General features: G+C 46.2%; 1 protein-coding gene across 10 annotated transcripts in view; it reads left to right on the top strand.

Annotated features, from left to right (window-relative positions):
- The window catches only part of EIF4G3 (eukaryotic translation initiation factor 4 gamma 3), a 112,813-nt gene extending 96,996 nt beyond the window's left edge, over positions 1 to 15,817 (top strand). For 9 of the 10 annotated variants that reach the window (XM_058855405.1, XM_058855398.1, XM_058855400.1 and 6 more), the window contains 12 exons: positions 537 to 630; positions 1,166 to 1,274; positions 2,509 to 2,732; positions 3,626 to 3,741; positions 5,706 to 5,878; positions 6,389 to 6,514; positions 7,504 to 7,585; positions 9,384 to 9,482; positions 10,306 to 10,452; positions 11,545 to 11,626; positions 12,886 to 13,032; positions 13,904 to 15,817. In XM_058855405.1, coding sequence (XP_058711388.1) covers positions 537 to 630; positions 1,166 to 1,274; positions 2,509 to 2,732; positions 3,626 to 3,741; positions 5,706 to 5,878; positions 6,389 to 6,514; positions 7,504 to 7,585; positions 9,384 to 9,482; positions 10,306 to 10,452; positions 11,545 to 11,626; positions 12,886 to 13,032; positions 13,904 to 14,085 — 1,581 coding nt within the window. In that variant the 3' untranslated portion in view covers positions 14,086 to 15,817. Of the gene's footprint in view, positions 1 to 536; positions 631 to 1,165; positions 1,275 to 2,508; positions 2,733 to 3,625; positions 3,742 to 5,705; positions 5,879 to 6,388; positions 6,515 to 7,503; positions 7,586 to 7,808; positions 7,958 to 9,383; positions 9,483 to 10,305; positions 10,453 to 11,544; positions 11,627 to 12,885; positions 13,033 to 13,903 lie in introns of those variants that run through there. The other variant, XR_009279361.1, reaches the window with a different exon arrangement.
- The last annotated feature ends 4,228 nt before the right edge of the window (positions 15,818 to 20,045 follow it).

Raw genomic sequence — 20,045 nt, 5'->3', positions numbered from 1 at the left:
AGCTGGTTCCATAGCAGCTGCTTTGGGAGGAGAGAGGAGATCCCCCGAGATCTGCGAGGTCACAACCTCCTTGTCAATAAATTCTCTCACTGAGCATTGTAAAATCAATGTTCTCTTCTTGCCAGACACCACTTCTTCCCTCCAAGTTCTGCAACCTGTTGTCATCCTTTGCCCTCTAGATTGTTTGGTGTCCTGCAGATCCCCCCCAAAGCCATGGCTGGAGAGTTGATGGACAGTGAAACTGGTACACACATCACAAACAAACTGAACATCTTTCAAATATGGATATACTGAGCTTTTCCACCTTCCTGAGCTTCAGGATTCCCAATAAAAAGAAGCTGTTGCTCTCTCTGAATGTCTCTCACTGACATTTGGAAGAGGCTCTTTGTGATGTCCTTTGTTGTTTGTGTCCTCCAAAAATATGTAAAATGTATTTTGGTGTTCACAAGACTGGGATTATTGCCAAAAAAATCTCCCATTTATTATTAAGCTGTACAATTTGCCCTTGTAATTGTACATCCTGGTGTGTTTTACAGCCCACAATAGATGAGAAGATTCAGCTCGTGCCTAAAGCCCAGTTGGGCAGCTGGGGGAAGGGCAGCAGTGGTGGAGCCAAGGCAAGCGAGATGGGTAAGTCAGGATGGTCCCTCACTCTCGGCTCTGCTGACAAAGAGCAGGCTGGGTTGGGGTTCATGGAACCAGGGAATGTCCTGAGCTGGAAGGGACCCACAGGGATCAGAGTCCAGCCCCTGGCCCTGCACAGACACCCCAGCAATGCCACCCTGTCCAAACCCTGCTGGAGCTCTGGCAGCCTCGGGGCCGTGCCCATTCCCTGGGGAGCCTGGGCAGTGCCAGCACCTCTGGGGGAAGAGCCTTTCCTGATCTCCATCCTAAACCCCCTGGCACAGCTCCAGCCCTTCCCTCAGGGCAGAGAACAGAGCTGCCCCTCAGGAGGAGCTGCAGCCCCCAGTGGGGGCTCCCCTCGGGTCCTGTCCTCCCCTCTGTGTGTGACCTCCTGACGAGAAGGGTTCAAGTGGGGCAGGAGCAGCCTTTTCCCTTGTCCCCATGGCTCTGAATCAGCTCCAGCTGAACTGCTTGGTGATGCTGAGGTATCAGCAGCTCCTGACCTTGTCACTCTGCTCTGTGTTGTCTCCACCATCTCCAGACTCCTTGCGACCAAGTGCCACAAGTCTGAACAGATTTTCTGCCCTGCAGCCTCCAGTGTCCCCAGTATCTGCCTCTTCAGAGCTGGAATCTCGCAGGGCCTTAACGAGGTGAGTGCCGCTCCTTCCTCTTCACTGCTGTGCTCTGACCTCCTGCTCTGGCACCAGCACTTGGAAAGAAGAGAATTCCTTGCTTTTCCAGGAATGGCTGGGTCCTTTACCCTCTCTGAGTTAGCTTCAAACATGCCTTATTTTATAATATCATAGGGGACGGAGGTGGAATTAATTTTAAAAATATTTTGATGAATGTTTTAGTTTCCACTTCACCCTTCAGCCAAGGGTAGTTGTGTCTAACAGATTAAAAACTCTTCAGATAAAATGTAATAATAAATAGGTTGGATTTAATGGCTGTGAATTCAGCCAGGTCAGTAGGTTTATTTATCCAGGAAAACACACCTAAAACCTGGCAGAAATGCAGCATAAAACCATTTCTGACCCTTCCCAGCAAGTGTGACCTGCCTGTGCACCCACATCCAACAAAAAGCTGCAGAGCCTCTCTCTCACTCCAATTCCTTCAGGGCTGCAACCACTCCAGCTTGGAGCATGAAACATGTATTAACCCTCAATAATTTATTAACTCTAGACATGGTTTATAAATGTACAGTTCATTTAAAATGTCACTGGATCTTCCTTCCAGTGCACACAAGCTGCTGAAGTGTTTTCCTGGGCTGTGCCTCTAATGTCTTCCCTCCTATTTCAAGTAAAACTTGGGCTTACCTGGAAATTATTCCATTTTGCCATCATTTTGCCCATCTAACTCATTAACACAATAATTAATAGGACAGATTGTTGTCACCTGTTGCTGGGAGCCTTCACTAAAGATCAGCCATTCCCACCCCTGCCATAGTCAGGGACATTTTCCACTATCTCAGGTTGCTCCCAGCCCCGTCCAGCCTGGCCTTGGACACTTCCAGGGATCCAGGGGCAGCCACAGCTGCTCTGGGCACCCTGTGCCAGCCCTCCCCACCCTCACAGGGAGGAATTTCTTTGTTACATCTGATCTAAAGCTCTCACACCATTTCAAAGTGAAACAGAGTCTTTGTGTTATAAAATTCACAATTTGATGTATAAAATGGGTGCTGTAGAGCATTGCCTTTCTATGTTTCTGTGCCTGTCCACTCTGGGTATTTTTGTTTGTGCATCCCTGAAATTTGAGCTGATTTTGGTTGTAGGAACAGCTGTAAGAAACTGAATCAACAATCCTGTGGGGCTTGGGGGGTGTTTTTTTCCTCAGTGAAGCCCTTGAGCACCTTCTCTAACCTCTGTGCGTGTTTTTGTTCGGTAGTCGCGGGAGCACGGGCAGGGAGAAGAACGACAAACCTCTGCCACCCTCCCTGTCCCGGCCCAACACCTTCCTCCGGGGCAGCAGCAGCAAGGAGCTGCTGCTGGACAACCAGGCCCAGGAGGAGCAGCGCAGGGAGATGCTGGAGACGGTGAAGCAGCTGACAGGAGGCATGGAGATGGACAGGAACAGCACCGAGACTGAGAGGAACAAAGCCAAGGAATCCGGTAACAGCTCCTCTGTGCTCGGGGAGTCTTGCTGAATGTGTGGAAAGGCACAAGGGAGAATCTGTCAGGAGCAGTGAGCAGGGGCAGTGAATGTCAGGCTGCTGCAGCTGGGATGTGCCTCCCAGAGCTGGGACACACAGCTGAGTGGGGCTGGGCCTCGTCTGTCTCACCAGCTCCTCTCTAGGAGCCAGCAAAGGTGAAAGGTTGCAGGTGGCAGCACAACATCACCCCGTAACATTGTCCATCACATTCCCTCCTGCCAGCCTGGGCTGGTCTGTTAGTGGGAAAATGGGGACACTTGGGTGATGTTCCCAGTGGACAGAACCTTTACAGTAAGGACAGTGTTCCACTCCTTCCCTGGGGATCATCTGGAATCTGCTGCAGAGAGGGAAACAGCTCAACTGCCACAGCACAGGCTTACCCTGAAGCTTCGGGATGTTGTAGACAATCCATGGACACCAGGTTTTGGGATGTGATTGGGAGATTGCCTTGGGCTGCTGCCCATCACAGTCAGCATATTTAAACTTTGCTGCAACAGCTCCCATTTAATTATTTAAAATGGTGCAGAGCTTTGAAGGTGTTGACCTGTGTCACTGCCTGCTGTGATCCTGCAAGATCAAGTTACAGAAATACTAGGAGTTCATATGAGGGAAAAGTAGCCAGGAAAGAATCCCAGAATGGTTTGAGTTGGAAGGAACCTTAAATCTCATCTAGTTCCAGCCCCCTGCTGTGGGCAGGGACCTTCCACCTGTCCCAGGTTATCAAAGAACTGCCCTGTGCCTGAGGATGGGACAGGGGACACACCTGCCCTAGTGACTTCTGTTCTCAGAACATCATCTCTAAAATGCTTATTTTCTTTTTCCAAACATCTTCTGTTGTTGTATTTCCACCAGCCAAGCCAGAAGCTCCCCCAGCTCCAGTGCAAGAAAAGCCTTCACTTTCAGAAGAGGAAATAGAGAGAAAATGCAAATCTATCATTGATGAGTTCTTGCATATTAATGATTTTAAGGTAAGCAAGATGAAAACGTCACTGAACAGACAGCTCTAAGGGGCTGCAGTGATTTCTCTCCAGGATGAGTCTCTGTGAGCACCCAGCCCACGCAGAGGCAGCAGAGGCATTGGGGCAGGCAGAATCCAGGCAGCAGCAGCAGCAGCTCCATGAGCACTTTCAGGACAGTTGTCTCCCAAGCATGTTTTCTGCCCTGCTGGCAATAGGAAAAACAGCCTAGCCTGTGTGTGTCTTAAGTAGCAAGAAGGATGTGTATCTGTCATGAATCACTGAGCAGCTCCATAATACCAGCAATTTTGGAAGCAGAAAAGCTAGTGGGAAAATAAACAGAGGTTTTCATTTAGTTATCAAGGCATGTGTTGTTCTGATCTGGAGGCAGATAAAGCAATATTAAATATTGAACAAACCACTCCAGAGGATTTTTAATAAACATTGGAAATTACTGAGCAGCTGTCATCACTTCCTAGTTAAAAGGTTGAAATTTTGTTTCCCTTGTAAATGGGTTTTTTAGCTCATCCAGGGAGTTTGCAAAAAGTATTACATTGGCTGCAAAGCTGCTTCATTTGATCTTTCACTGAAATAAATTTTAAAACCTGCCAAGTTTGAAATGGCAGCACTTGGGAGTTGCTGGTTTGGCACCCTGAAAGCAGAGTTGCTGCTTCCATTTCATTGGACTTTCAATAATTAATTGGAAAGAGGAATATTCTCATGATGGATTGTTTAGAGTTCACATGTAGTTATTGGGATAAATTATTAAATACTTGGTTTGGAGAGGAAAACCCTCGCTCTGATTGGCAGTGAGCTGGCCTGGGACCCAGAGGCTGCTGAGCCAAGGAGTCTCTGCTCCTTTTCCTGCTCATGATGGGCTCCCCCGGGTGCCTGCGATGAAGGGGCCACTTCAGCTCTGTATTTCTGTGGCTGACTGGAAATGGAAATTAGACAGGACTGACTGGAAATTAGACAGGGCAGGGCTGGTTAAAAGTCCATGGATCAAGGCAGCTTGTTTGCATCAGGAATTACTCGGTACTAGGGAATTGTTGGTGCTTTTCAGGTGCAGCAAAGTGCTTAACCTGGTGTTCCTGCAGGCACCATGAGCGAGTTCCTGCTGTGTAGAGCAGAGGAATGGCTCTTGGCAGGTGTTTGGTCCTCAGAACTCACACTGCTGACAGCAGGGCTCCCTGTGTGTGTCCCAGGACAGCAGGATCTGTCTGATGAGCTCCAACCTGAGCACACAGGCCGGGACCAATGGGCCCCTGACCTGCAGGAAAAAGCCATACAGGGCCTGAGGAAACACATCTGAGCTGCCAGCTCTTGGTAACTCAAAGCATAACTGGTCACAGAGCAGGTGCCTGTGGTCAGGAAGGCCACTGAGATCTGTGGGCTGGAGCCAGATCACTGGAAGGTCCTTGTGATGGCAGTGGAGGTTTTGGATGTGGGACTTTGAGAGCTGCTCTCGATGTCTCTGAGTGTTTTCTTTGTTTAGGTTGCAAAATGCTTAAGTCAGAAAGTGGGATCTTTGGAAAGGGGAAATCTTCCTCCAAGTGGTCCCCAGCTATTTTCTGCTTCTTGGTGGGCTGTGGGTTTGTAACACAGGCATTTGTGCCAGGTGTGACCCATAACAAATCTGACCTGATACCTGTTTTTGACTTGACTTGATTTTTGATGCAGTAATGGGTATTTTGGTGGCATCCAGAAGAAAATTCCTGCCAAAAAATTTCACCAAGCAGCCCTGGGATGTAATTGTGTATTTTAAAAATTGTTACCTGAGTGGTATAAATTCCATTATTGCTATTACTATTGTTTTTGTTATTATTATGCAATGAGATTCCACAGCCTAATTCAGCTCTTTGCCTGGCATCCTCACTAAATACCTATTTCACCAGAAATCCCCAGTGTTACAGTAGGAAACACTCTTGTTTTTTCTGCTTTTCAGTGGAGGGGTGACTGATGTGTGTCATTGACAGGAGGCCATGCAGTGTGTGGAGGAGCTGAGTGCCCAGAACCTGCTGGCCGTGTTCGTGCGCGTGGGCGTGGAGTCGACGCTGGAGCGCAGTCAGATAACCAGGGACCTCATGGGCCAGTTGTTACATCAGCTGGTGCAGCTGGGAAAGCTGAGCAAGCAGGATTTCTTCAAGGGGTTGGTATTGTGCATGGAGAATCCACGGATTCTTTCCCTCAGTGTTTCTTGCAAATGGATTCTGTGCCACAGAGAAATGATCTCCCACCTTGTTTTGGTATCCTGCCCTCTCCACACATTCCTTTGGAAGGAATGCATGATCTGGCTGTATTTATAAGGAATATTATTGTAATATATTTTAAAGTGTTTCAGATGCTTTAGTGAACATAAATATGTTAATATTTATATCAGCTTTTATTTTGGAGTTGATCTGTAGGTGTCTGTTTAAATGTTCTGCGCTGCATTTCTCCCTGTTTGCCTTTTGCAAATCCCTGAATGGAACTGGAAGAGGAGGCAGGCAGAATCCCTCACACAACATCAGTACCTGGGAGCTCTGCAGCCTGTGCTCCTATGCATCCACAGAGCCTCACTACTCTTTTATGTTACAAAACTTTTTAAAGTGCAGATTTCTTTGAAGTAAATGTCTCCAATTAAACTTGATTTAATACCTGATGTTTTTTCCTCCTCAAGTTTTTCTGAGACCCTGGAGATGGCGGATGACATGGCCATAGATATACCCCATATCTGGTTGTACCTGGCTGAGCTGGTGACCCCCATGTTAAAAGAAGGAGGAATCTCTATGAGAGAACTTACACAGTAAGTGATGCTTTCCCAGTTGTGGCTGTAGTGTTTTCTCAGCATGGTTCCCATCAGTGTGTGAAGGATGAGCAGTGCTGGAGGCTCAGCTCCCCACAGGAGCTGATGGAAAGCTGGTTGCACATCCTTGGGGGCTGCACTGGCCTGAGAGCTCTGCTGGGAAGGGAGCTTGGTGCTTTCACCCTTGGAGAAAGGGTAAAACCAGGGCTTTTACCCATAAGTGAGCTTAAAACTGCCCCAGTGCTGCAGGGTGGGGTCACTGGGGAGCACAGAGGCTCTGGGAAGTGTCACAGAGGGAGAGGCTGTGTGGCTCAGAGGGGAAAGTGAAGGAGGGCTGGGTTAGGTGTGATATTTGGAATAATCTTCCCCCTGTGAGGGTGGTGGGGGGGCCCTATCAAAGGGTGCCCAGAGCAGCTGTGGCTGCCCCTGGATCCCTGCAAGTGTCCAAGGCCAGGTTGGATGGGGCTTGGAGCAACCTGAGACAGTGGAAGGTGTCCCTGCCCAAACTATGGGATTCCATGTCTCTACCACCTGGGCACTGCCTTAAACAGCACAAAACCTTGTCTGCAAGACCACAAACCATTTCCTGGACCAGAATTCCTGTATTTTCTCTGTCCTCACATATTTGGGGATTATGTTGATAAAGTTGATGTGGTTATTTAAATTGATAAAGTTGAACAGTTCCTATTTCTATTACCAGTATATTAAGAAAGTAACAATCTTTTCCCTCTACCCAAATGCAGCATCTCACAAAAATGAGTGGATTTGACATTAAATATAACATATTTTTTGATGTAGAATTCAAGTCTTTCTAATTAGCCCTGTTGTGACAAGGTCACTGCATCACTAAATGTTTTATCAGCAGCAAAAATCCTTCCTCCCTAGCAGAAGTTTAAGGTGATATCCTGCCACAGTTTGATTACTACCCCTGGATTTGCATTCCAAATATGAACTATAAAGGAAAAACACCTGTTTTTCTTTCATTCTAGAGAATTTAGCAAACCCTTGCTTCCTGTGGGAAGAGCTGGCATCTTGCTTGCTGAAATCTTGCACCTTCTATGCAAACAAATGGTGAGTGCCCAGTGCTCCTGTGTTGCGGAGGGAGGAGTGGATGCAGCACTTGTGTTCATGCATGAAACCTACACCATTCCCACATGAGGACATTTAGGGACGGGCCAGCCAGTCCAGATAACTTAGGAAAGCTGCCTCGCACCCCCAGTTTCCAACCAAGCCTTACGAGGTTCCAAAAAGTTGAGTTAACTTTTTTTTTTCTCATCACTTTTCCCTTTTGCAGGTACCTTTGCACCTGGCTTCTCCCAGAAGCTAAGAGTGCTGAAATCCTGCAGGAGGGACATGCTCAAGGGATTTCTGGGCTGAGCAGAAGCAGCAAGTGCCGGGAATCTTGCGAGAGAACTGTTCTTGCAGAGCGGAGAGGTTCTCAGGGTTCGGATAAGCTTCCGATGGCCTCAGACTGCTGTGTGCTTATCCAAACTAAACCTGCCGACTCTGGAGGTTCACCCAGCCCTGGGGTAGTGACACCTCCTCACCCCATGACTCCGAGAGCTCTCTTTCACACCTCACAGCTGCGTATCCAACCAGTTTGGTGGTTTCCCTATAACTCGTCTCCATTTTTGTCTTTTTTTTTTTTTTTTCTTTTTTTTTGATCCAGCTAAATCCTGCACTTTGAATAGTGTCTATTTCCAACCCTGTAAAATCCCTCACTTGCCTTTTTTTTTTTTTTTTTTTTTTCAAGCATGCATTCAAGTAAGGTTGAATGTTCCAGGAGCATTTCAGTCCAACAGTGCAAAGAGTGACTTTTTATTTATTTATTTTAGTCTTGTGCTTGTTTGGACAGTCAACTTCCATTTTTTTTAAAACTATTCTGTGAAAGAAAAGCTGCTGTGCTCTGGGTGTGGAAGCACAGCCTTGGGTCTCTGTTTCTGCCACAGCTTTCTGATTAGATCTTGTCTGGGCCAAGACTTGGACTCGGGTATTTCAGTGTAACATCAGCCATCGAATCCAGATCTTGATGGATCAGAGCAGGAACTATGCACAGGCTCTGAATAACCTGTACTGTAAACTGAAAATTGTAATCTTTGTAAAGTTAAAATCAGGCTGTGTTTATTAGCTTGGCTTAGGCTACTCAGTGATCTCCTGTGGGCAGGTGCTGTAAGGTGAAACCTTGGCAAAGCGTTTGGGTGAAAAGAGCTGGTTGTGCTCAGCATTTTTAATCTTGTCAGAACTGTATGTGTAGAGCAGTGTTCGCTGAGGCAGGAGGCTCAAAGGTCAGTGTGACATTAGAGGCTGCAAAAGGCTGAATTGTCTGTGCTCAAAGGCACTGCTCTCAAGGTTTGCATAAACTCTAGGAATTGTAGAGAGGATTTGGGATTATGTGCCTGAATTTGAGGCTTGGTCTCTGCACAGAAAACAGCTGTGTAAATGAGGAATTTTCTCAAAGGAGCAGTTTGCCAGAGCCTTGCTGTCAAGGCAAGAGAGTGTGAGTCATGGAGTAAGTCAGGAGAAGGATCTGAGTCAGCCATGGCAGCTCCGTGTCAGGCCGTGGGAAAGTGCCCTGTTCACGTGTCACTGCTCCTGGGTAACCTCAGAGGTCGTTGTGAACCCCCCGTGTCACTTCTGCCTTGCCCATTCCCCGTCACCAGGCGCTGCCCACCTGCCAAGGTGTGCATTCGGGGGCATTGCACACGTGGTTCCTCTTGCACGGGGGCTCCAGATGTTCTCACTCATTGCCAGGTGTTTGTTGGGTGGCTGAACTGTCCTTTATTCCTCCTGACACAGCTGCACCATTCCGGCCCCTGGGAGTTCCTGGGCTGTCCCTCAGATCTTAAAATTGACGCTGCTTGTGTTTCAGAGCCATAAGAAAGTGGGAGCCTTATGGAGGGAGTCTGGCCTCAGTTGGAAGGACTACTTGCCTGAAGGGGAGGATGTACACACCTTTCTCATGGAACAGGTGAGTTCAGCTTGATCATCCTGTTTGTTCATCCTCTCCCATCCCATTCTTACGTGCAGTTGGAATATGGGGTGAAGTGTCTCCAAGCTGGGGTAGATGATTTCAGCACCACCTTTTGAAGCACAGGGAGGACAAGCCTGTCCCCACTGCTCCCAGACACATCTCTCCAGTCACCATGCAGGAGACCTGTTTCTCCAGCTGGGAAAAACATTCAATAATGAGTTTTGGAGCAGGGACAGACAATTTGCAGAAGGGCCACAATTAATGCTAGTAGTTATTAACTCATCCCACCTTGGATTATGATCCTGGAGGGAGCCAGGACTGATGGAGGCACTTCACCTCTTGCAGGTGCTGCTCCTCAGGCAGTCACTGTCTTCCTTTGGAGCTTCAAGTGATCCACTTCCCTGTTCTGGCACTTTGGAAGTGCTGCAGGAAATTAAATGATTACCATGGCCTGGGCCTTGCTGAGGGGACTGCCTTTCTTCTGTCACAGTTTCCAAGGAATTGGGGCATTGGTTGCAACTCCTTTGAGCCAATGCCAGCTGTGGTTGTTGCATTCCAGCCCCTGTAGCTCCAGCAGGCAGCACACACTTGATTTTGTGCTCTGCTGTGCAGGGCTGGAGCTGTCTCATTGTCTTTGCTGGATAATGGAGTTCCCATGTGTTTGTAAAATGCTTTGGAACAGGGAAAGTTTATATTGTAACAATAACTGAGCAGCTGAAAGATGCCAGGAAGCAGAATTAAATGTAGTTTCCTGCTTCAGTCTGGTGTAAGTCAGTCCAGGAAAGTACATTTCACTAATTCTCATCATCACATGTTGCAGAAGTTGGAGTTCACAGAGTCTGACTGTTCCAGTTCCTCAGAAGCACTTTCAGAGAAGGAACTCTCTGCAGAAGAGCTGAACAAGCAGCTGGAAAAACTCATTGTTGAGGACAAAGCGAATGATGAACAAATCTTTGATTGGGTAGAGGTACAGAGAGATTTTCACCCTCCCTGCAGATTGTTTAACTGCTTTTGTAAATATGTTCTGGTCTGAATATCTCAGGGTATGGGACACTGTGAGGATTTGGTCTGTGCAAAGAATTAAAATCTAAAACATAATCAGTATTTAAGAGTCAGCTTCAGGAAGGAAGACTTTAGCCATATTAATTGTGTATTAATTGTGTAACCTTTCTGTGTAGTCTTTCAGACACTGAATGTCCTGCTTCTGCAGGATAATACATTTTAAAGTACACTGCTACATCATTTCTTCAGAAATTAGGGAAGAGAAGCTTCTCACTACTTTTTTCTAGCGTAACTTCTCCAAATTTCCCCCTGTAAAAACATCTTGGGCAGTCACTGAGAGCACCTTTTCCCAGCGCACTGGGCCAGGCACTGGAAGAGAAAATAAAAATAAAGAAAAAAAAAGAGCAAAAGGCCTGTCAACCCACTCTGCTCTCAGTCTCTGGCTGCCTTCTTTAACTCAGATGTTTAGTGTCTGAAATTATACCCAACCTATGCATTTACATCTGTGCTTACACTAAATCTTGGTCAGCTTCAGTTCAGTTATTTCTGTGGCAGAGCAATGTGTTAGAAATGTCATTTTTCCACTGCTGTTATAGGAGTTGAGAGGGGAATGAAAGCAGCACTGAAAATCTGGGATCACCCACAGGCCCTTTGGAGCCTTGGACTGGTTCCACGGCCATTCCCTGAATTTCTTTTACAAAGCAAACAATCTCCACCCAAGGAACACACCGTAAAGTTTGTTGGAAAAGCCTAAAACTCTTTGAAAGTGTGTAAGGGCATTTTGGGAGCCCAGCATGGTTGGTTTGGTTCTGCAGACAAACAGCTCCTTGTGGGAGGCCTTGAGTGGCACGTGGATCCCATGAGAACTGGCGTTTGTTGCCTGTTGACATCCCTGAGGGAGTTGGAAGGAGTGAGTGGGGAAGCCGAGTGTTGCAGGGGTGAGCTGGGTTTGTGCTGAAGCATCAGCTGAGCCTGGACTTGTTGCCAGATGCAGAGCTGGAGTTTTGCAGTCCTGCAGCACTGTGTTTTTAACTGGTCCATTTACTCTTGATTCCAGGCTAATCTAGATGAAACCCAGATGAGTTCACCTACATTCCTTAGAGCTTTAATGACAGCAGTTTGTAAAGCAGCCATTATAGGTGAGTAACTTGCAGTGTAAACACCACACAAACCAAACCTGCGAAGAATTATTTGGTGTTTTTTCAGGTTTCTATCACATTTCACTGCCCAAGGCTGTGTTTTATCACACACTAAGGCTTTTCCATCATTCAGGATTGTGCCTGAGAGCAGGGTGTCCCTTCCCCATGTGACAGCCAGGCTCTTTGCGGGGTATGATGTTCCTGAGGTGACCCTGCTGTGTCCCAGTGGCCTTGTGTGAGGAGGAGCTTCAGACAGCGCTGGGTAATGCCAGGCTGTTTGTTGATTTCCTTAACGAAGGTGGAAATGACTGAGATCATCATTAAGGCAATTAACATTTCCACTCCTGCCTTTGCATGGGCAGCCCAGTGTGGGCTGTGTGAAGAAGCCAGTCTGGGGCTCAGGCTTGTAAGAGTTTTATACCCAAAGTTTAAATTTTGGAAAGATGATTTATGTGGATTGCCTGACTGTTCAGCTGGAAATACAGGAAAGGGAGGGCTCCCAAGTCAGACACGTGAGCCTCAGGGGAGGGTTGAGTAAAGCACTGCATCCAGAAACATCTGCTCTGTTCACTTAGTTTTCTTTGACTTTATTGTTGGCATCTGGCACAGCAAAAAGTGGTGCTTGTAAAGGGTCTGGCTGTGCTCTGAGCTGTGATTTGGGGGAGAGAATGGGCTGGATGCCACCATGTGAGGGAGGAGAGGGACAGCCCAGCTCCTTCCTCTCTCTGGGAACAGAACCTTGCTTGTGCCACCTAGTGTTAACAGAGACATGACACAGGACTTCATTTCCAATGTTTAAGGGTTTTCTGTTGTGTAAGGAAAATCGTCCTCTGGTTTAAGTTTTGACCTTGCCTCTAAGTGAGTTTTTTTCTTTTGTTTTCAAAATATCACTTAATTGGGTTGCATGATCTACTTGAAAGCTGCTGAATAATTTATCCTTTTGGTTGATGGGCTTCTAATGCGTATTTTTTATATATTCACTATTTCTATATCATGTGCAACTTATGATTCTGTTTCTGCCCTGGTATTTTTAGTAAAAAAAGAATTTTCTAAAAACCTTCTAATCATCTAAACAGTTGCCTGTGGAGACACGATTTGCACTGCAGAGTAAGGTTGTGCGATTGCTGTTTGCATATAATAAAGTAATATAGTATATAATAATAAAGTGATAATCAGTATTTGCAAATAATAAAGGCAGTCAAAGACCTGTCCCTGTTGCCATGTGCCAAGTTGACCCTGCTTTCTCCTCTTCCTCTCAGCGGACTCTTCCAGCTTCCGAGTGGACACTGCTGTTATCAAGCAGAGAGTGCCCATCTTACTCAAGTACTTGGACTCAGACACAGAGAAGGAACTACAAGCACTTTATGCACTACAAGCATCAATAGTAAAACTTGATCAACCTCCTAGTAAGTGTTGCCTCTGTGCTGGGAATTTGAGCCCACATAAGGGAATAGGTGTTCTGTGGGAGACTGGAGGAGGATGTGTTTTTCCTTACCTTTGGAGGCAGCAGATGAGAGGAGCTGGTGTGGGTGGGCTCAGCTTGTCCAGATCCCAGCTTTTTAGAGCAGCTCAGGTTCCCAAATGCTTGGCCAAAGGCCAGCTCTTCTTTTGGTTACTCCTGTGAGCAGCCACACAGGAGGAGGGACTCACCTCTGTTGATAAAAAGAGAGCAAAAAAGAGCAGTAAAAATCTGTTGAGTTTGCAGTACCTGGGCATGTGAGAACATGGGGCTTGTTACTGCATTGCTACTCCACAGATGTCTGTGGGATTGGAGGGAATAAAATGAGTTGGTCAAGTGATGAGTTTTGTCCCAGAGATGCTACAGAAAACATTTCGGGACAAGAGACAAGGGAGTGGCCAAAGAAACAGGGATTCCCTGGGAATCTGCAGCTCAGAATCTGAGACTCAAAAAAGACTGCCTCAAAACATCCAACACCATCATCCTTAGTGCCCATTATGGCATTAGCTGGGCATTATCTCTCCTGATGAGCCACAAAAATCCACGGCTGGAGGGAATCCAGACGTGTGGTCCAGAGGAGATGGGCTGCTGTGGGTCCTGCTTGCCAGCTAATCTCCAGATAATGTATTCCCACAGCTGCTTTCCCAGCTTTCCCTCTCCTCTGACAGTGTCAGAGGGGTCAGTTCTCCCCCTCACCTGAGTGTGAGCAGGCAGGCAGCAGTAACTGAGTAAGAGCCCTTTGTAATCCCCTTACCTGCAGCCCGTCTCTGTCCACAGCCACAGCTGACAGATGTTCCTCCCGTTATTCCATCCTGCAGATTTGTTGCGGATGTTTTTTGATTGCCTGTATGACGAGGAGGTCATTTCGGAGGATGCCTTCTACAAGTGGGAAAGCAGCAAGGACCCGGCGGAGCAGAACGGGAAAGGAGTAGCGCTAAAATCCGTCACGGCGTTCTTCACGTGGCTACGGGAGGCCGAAGAGGAGTCAGAGGATAATTAAAACTTAAAATACAGATTTAAAACAAACAAACAAAAAAGAAACAATTTAAGTATTTTTTTAAAAAGTTTCACGTCTTCGCCAATCACAGTGCAGCAAGGCCAATTCTCTCTCGCAGACCCCCCTTGCCCCACACACGCACGAAGGGGAGAGGTAAAACCCGATAAACACCGAGGTGATCATGGAGGCAAAAAGGTACTTGAAAACAAACCCACAAAAGTAAACTTCAAACCTGAGGGCGGGAGCACTAAACCAAAATACATGTATTATTTATAGAAAATATTTTCTGTTTTAATCTTTTTCTTTTCTTTTTAAACAAGGACTCATACTTAGGAAAACACACAGCAAAACAAATCTGTTTAGCAAAAACAAGTTGAAAACTTTTAATTTATTATTTTAAGGACTGCAAATGCCAGTGTAATTTTTAAATTTGCAGTTTCTGTAAACAAATTGTATAATAGAACAAAAGCAGAGAAATAAATTTCCCTCCCCTTCATACACACCCCAGTTTTGTTTCAAAGCATGATAAATAGACAAAACTTTGAAGGGGGTTGGGTGAGCTAGATGAGGACAAGATCAATTTTTTTTTTTATTGTCATCAGATTTTTCTGCCTGCCTCTCAGCTTGCTTCAGAAATTTAAAAAGAAAATAGTAATCAAACCATACATAACCTTGGATTGGAAGGAAAATGCATTTGAGAAAACCGCTGCGGACCAGAGTGCTCCGAAAATAACTCATTGAAAACCGTGCTACCCCGGGGAAAAAAGTACTAGTGATACTTTGAGAACCTTTAGAGCAACTTTAAGGCTTGTAAATACATAGAACAAATATTTAAAAAAAAAAAAAAAAAAAAAAAAAAAAAAAAAAAAGAAAAGAAAAGGAAAAAAGAAATTGACTCAATACTATTTCTTTTCACTTTCAAAATATAAAGAACAAAATAAAGACAAACATTGCAAGTTTAAAAGAAAGTAAAACGACTTCTCCTTTGACAGCTGCTGAATGTGTGCACCATCCTGAGCAGTGCTGGCTTCCTTGGCATGCCGTAGGTCCTCGGGCCCAAATTGTGTACATATAGTGTGTGTCTGTATGTGTGACTACCAAAAATGAAGGGTGAGAGCAATTGTTGTTTAAAAAAAAGAAAAAGGGGTTGCTGTTGTGCCGAGAAACTTCCCTGGCCCGGGAGGAGCAGCCGGTGGCTGCGGGGCCGCGTGGGTGCAGTCGGTTCCGAGGCTGGGACGTGACCTCAGGGCGGACGGTGCCCGACCCCAGCTCTGGGTTTCTCCAGCCGTGTGGCAGCTGTGTCCCTGTGACTTGGATCAGTGGCATCATCTGGGGACCTGTGACCCTGGCAGCTCCGGAGGTCGCAGCTGTGTGAGCCGAGAGCCGGCCGGGGAGCAGCCGGGGCCGCGAGTGCAGCACAGCGGGAACACAACTCCCCTGATTCCAGCAGGAGCCGCTCCCGGTGCTGCTCCAAACACAGCTGCTGCTCAGGACAGCAAGGCCCTCTCGTGTCACCTCGGCCACCAAAGATGACCTGCTGACTCACTGGGAGAAGCACCTGCCATCAAGGACTCTGCAAAGCTGGGGAAGCCCTGAAATGTGGTTTGTGAACTGTGGGCCATGGGCCATGAGTAATTTGCTGGGAGTGTCTGCAGCACTGACTGCTCACATGATGCTGTCTTTTTCTTTCCAGCTGCTAAATCACTTCTTTTAAAAAAAACAAAAAAAACAACAACGAAAAGAAACAAAAAAAAAGGGAAGAAAGGCTACAAATACATTAAATGCTTTCCTAATCTTACTTTTACATGTAAACAATTGCTGTATTTGCCTGAGGATGTGATTTGATCACCACGGGGAAGGGATGAGGTGCCTGGTTGTGGCCAGAGGGGAGATGTCCATGAGACACTTTCCCTGTTAATGTGTTCCACCCCATGAATCTGAGCTAGAGAATCCATGGCCTAAAACACTAGAGCATTGTTTGGTAATTTTTTTTTTTTTTTTTAGTAACAATAAAACATTTCTCTGATGTTTTGTTAAAAAAAAAAAGAAAAAAAAGAAAAAACATTCTCACTGTTAATATATGCTCATGTATGTGTGTGTACCACATCCAGTGATGTTACTGAGTGAGGGGAGAGAGCAGGGAAGCTCTTGGCTGTCCTGTTGCAGCCCCCTGCAAAAAATGAATGGCAGATGTTACCATAAGGCAGAGTTTTACTAAGCTCCCGGGGTACAAAGCATTAGTGAGTGTGGAGCAGAGCCCTGGTACAAGTGGTTTATCTCAGTGCTTTGGAGAACAGCTCCTGGAAAGGAGCTGCAAAGATCATCTTGGCAGATGCAGCTGGTACATTCAGGTCTCACCTGTGAAGGGAAATGGGTCATTTCAGCTGGGCAGGGTGAGCTGTTCTGAAATAACACCTGATGTGAATGCTGTGTGACATTACACATGGCATGAAGTGAATAATCCATTGGTCCTGGCCACTTCCCACTCGTGTGTGAGTGCAGGGAATCACTCCCATGAAGGGAGCAGGCAGGCAGGGTACATGCAGCAGCCAAAAATGAGCTTTTGTGGCTACAAAACCATCCTATCTAGGAGGTCCAGCAGCAAGTTATTACCTGCCCAGGTGAGGGGAGCAGCCCCTGAGTTCAGCTCACCAGTTTTCATCTGAAACACTGGTTCAGAGTTAAGGAAATTCTCATTGCCAGGTCTCTTAACTGTGGGGATGTGTAACTTTGGGAGAGCTGTCCCTGTATGCAGTGTTGAGTTGGTGATAATCAGCTGCTCTTTGCTTAGTGGAGCTGTCCCTTCATGTGCCTGCTTTGGGTAAAATAAGGCATTACTGTAATTCCAAAAGAGATGTAGAAAAAGAATCACAGCTTCCAGCCCCTGGTCCTCCAGTGATGACAGCCCCTGCCTCGTTAGCACTCGAGATCTAGTTCAAATTAGGATGTTTCTAGGAGAGCAGTAGCCTGTGGAGGGCATTTTCCTGCTCCAAACTCCTGCTGGCTCCAGTGGTTGTTTCTATTCTACACTTGCTCCAGAATGAAACAAACTTTGGTGTATTTACGTGAATTTTCATTCACCTGCTAGATCTGGTATAAAAATGGGCTATTGAATTTGGAAATAGAGGAATGGGATACCCCTTGGAAAGGGGGAAATGTTTGGAAAGGTAAAGATAAGTAGAACCTTAAGGGTAGGTGTGAGGGGGCAGCAAGGGAGATCAGCTGGGAGATGGTGTAGAGTGACACTGGGAAAAGTACGGAAAACTAATTATTAGGAAGCTGGTAAGGAATAAAGAGATCAAAAATGATGTCTTGAAAGCCATGAAGAGGCAGAGAATGTACATTTTGGGGTTGAAAGCAGAAAATTAGTGATTTTTGCAGAGAATTAAAGGAACTACAGGGATCACAGTAAGACTGCAGCTGAAAAGAGTAAAGACTAATTGGAAGAGAATTGTGAGTTGTTCTGGTGATAATTAGAGATGTCTCAGGTGATGTGAATCAGCAACTGAGTGGAAAATTGCAGTTTAAAGGACTAAGTCCCCATTTCAGGACATGTAAAAGGGGAAAAAAATCTCTTAATAAGTAAAGAAGTAAGAAGTAAGAATTTAAAAAGCAGCTCAGGCATAAAGACAAGAATTATGTGTGTGTCTGCAGGAAGGGCAACTCCACCACGTAACAGCTCCTTCTGTAATGCTTATTTTGCTGTGGGCAAACTCTGGAAGTTTGTGTGTGGCTCAACAAGTGAGAGACCCACATGAATTAAATGTTTGGTTCAGTGATGGTTATGGGATTGTTGTGCTTGGCATCACTCCCTGTGCAGATACACAGGGCCAGTCTGAAGAGAGCAGTGACCATCCCCTCATGGCTGGGCACAGAACCAAAACAATCCCCTTGGATACATATTCAGGGATAACAAGATCTGAAGGTAAAGACCTTCTCAGGGAATATTAGATTATATATATATATGTGTGTATGACACTAGATTTGTTTTTCAAAGCACAAGCTGAAGAAGCAGCAGCAGAACATGGAGTTCTAGGGATGAAAGAGCAGAGTGACAGGATAGAACAGGACAGGATGGATGGAAAAAAGGCTCAAATTCTCCCTGAGCCAGGTGGACTGCAGGTCAGAAGGGGATAAGGGGCTTCCTAACATAGATGTAAAACCTGAGGTAAAAGTGGAAAAGCAGAAAATTGACAAAAACTTGGGGTAACAACACACCAGAGGCAAAGCCTGAATATATTCAGAGCTGAAGTTTGGAGCTGCACATCAATGTTGGAACAGTGTCTGGCAATAGAGACACGGCAGGATCAAGAATGTATTGTCAGAAGATGATTTCAGCAGGTGCACAGTTTGACAAGGGTTATAAAAAAGGGTAATAATCATGTGGCAGGTAGATGTTAAGCCTCACAGAAGGGTGCTTATTAAATTCCAGTGCATTCACTTTAAATAAAAAAATGTGGCAAAGTGGGGAAAATATGAGTTTGTGTAGGGTAAGAAAGTCAACAAAATAACCCCTGGAATGGAGTTTCCATGGGCAGATTTAAAACATAATTCAAAACTGTATCTAAACCAGAAACACAACAGGTTCCATGTTTCTAGGAGAACAACATGTGGCATTGCCCTGGGCCCTGGGTGGAAACAGTAAAACCCTTGACCAGAAAATTTTACAGCAACTCCTTGGGAGCAAAAACGATGTGTCTGGATGATCTGCAAGCAACACAGCCAAAGCCCAAAGCTGTGGGGAGGCTCAGGAGAGGTCTAAGGAACAGCAAGGTGGAAGCAAATGGAATGATTTTCAGGGAAAAAAAAGAGTTGGAATCTTACTAGTCCATGGCACCTGTGGGCAGGGAAGGTATTGAAAAGGCTTACTACTTATTAACAGTGCTTAGTACTTGCTAAAAGTGTTTAATACTTATTATTTCTGACAATGATAGTGCTTGACACCATCACAAATAACTCTGGCAGCAGCTCCCTGCTGCAGCCTGATTCCCTGGCCATGGATTTCCCTGTTCCTTCCGTGCTGGCCCACAGCTTCATTCCCGTCACTGTCACATACAGTGTGTGTCACAGTGGGAACAGGAAGAGGGACACAGATGACACAAACCTGCTCAAAAAGTGGAGCAGAGGAGACAGAGCAGTGTGTCGTGGTCCTGTGGCTTTAAGGAATGTGAAGGGTCAAAAATGAGAAAACTGCTTGGACAAGAGAAAGTAGATGAAATTGCTGTGGTGTATTGGGAGTCACCACCCCTGGAGCTGTTCAAAATGTGTGGATGTGGCACTTGAGAACATGGTTTAGTGGTGGCCTTGGCAGTGCTAGGGGAAAGGCTGGACTCAATTATTTTAATGTTTTTTTCCAATTTTAATGATTCTGTGATTCTAAGCATGCTTATGGCAGAAAATAAGATTAGGTAGGGAATTGAGATTACTGTGACAATGAAGATACAAGTGTGGGTCACAGCCGAGCTCTGCCTTGCCATGATAATCCTCACCCTGAGCAGTGGAGGCACAGGTAAAAACTGCCTGAAACAGAGCAAAGCACCCTCAGGAAAGGTATCCTTCCCACATAAGAGAACTTGTGACAGAAAATTCCCAGCTTGCAGCCAGACCCCAGCACTAGGACTGGTGTAATTGCGGCAGTCAATAATTACACAGCTAATGAGGGATAGGGGTGAAGAGGCTGAAGCAAAGGGAAGGCAACACTGGGGATACCGCAGAGAGTGAGAAGAGGATGCAACAAGACTCCAGATACAGACTGGAGTGCTCCGGAACGGGAATTCGCTGGTGGATACAGAATTATAGAATAGTTTGGGTTGGAAGGAACTTCTGGAGAAGATATAGTTCAAACCTCTGCCAAAGCAGGGGCACCTGGAGCAGGTGACACAGGAACACGGCCACTCGGTTCTGGCAGGGCTGAGGAGGCGGCGGCGTGGTCCCATCCTGGCGGGGCTGAGCTCAAAGTCCGT

Source organism: Poecile atricapillus, chromosome 22 (assembly GCF_030490865.1).
Source record: "Poecile atricapillus isolate bPoeAtr1 chromosome 22, bPoeAtr1.hap1, whole genome shotgun sequence".
In the NCBI taxonomy this organism is placed as follows: domain Eukaryota; kingdom Metazoa; phylum Chordata; class Aves; order Passeriformes; family Paridae; genus Poecile; species Poecile atricapillus.
The sequence above is the reverse complement of the archived record's forward strand: the minus strand, read 5'-3'. Positions and strand labels throughout refer to the sequence as shown.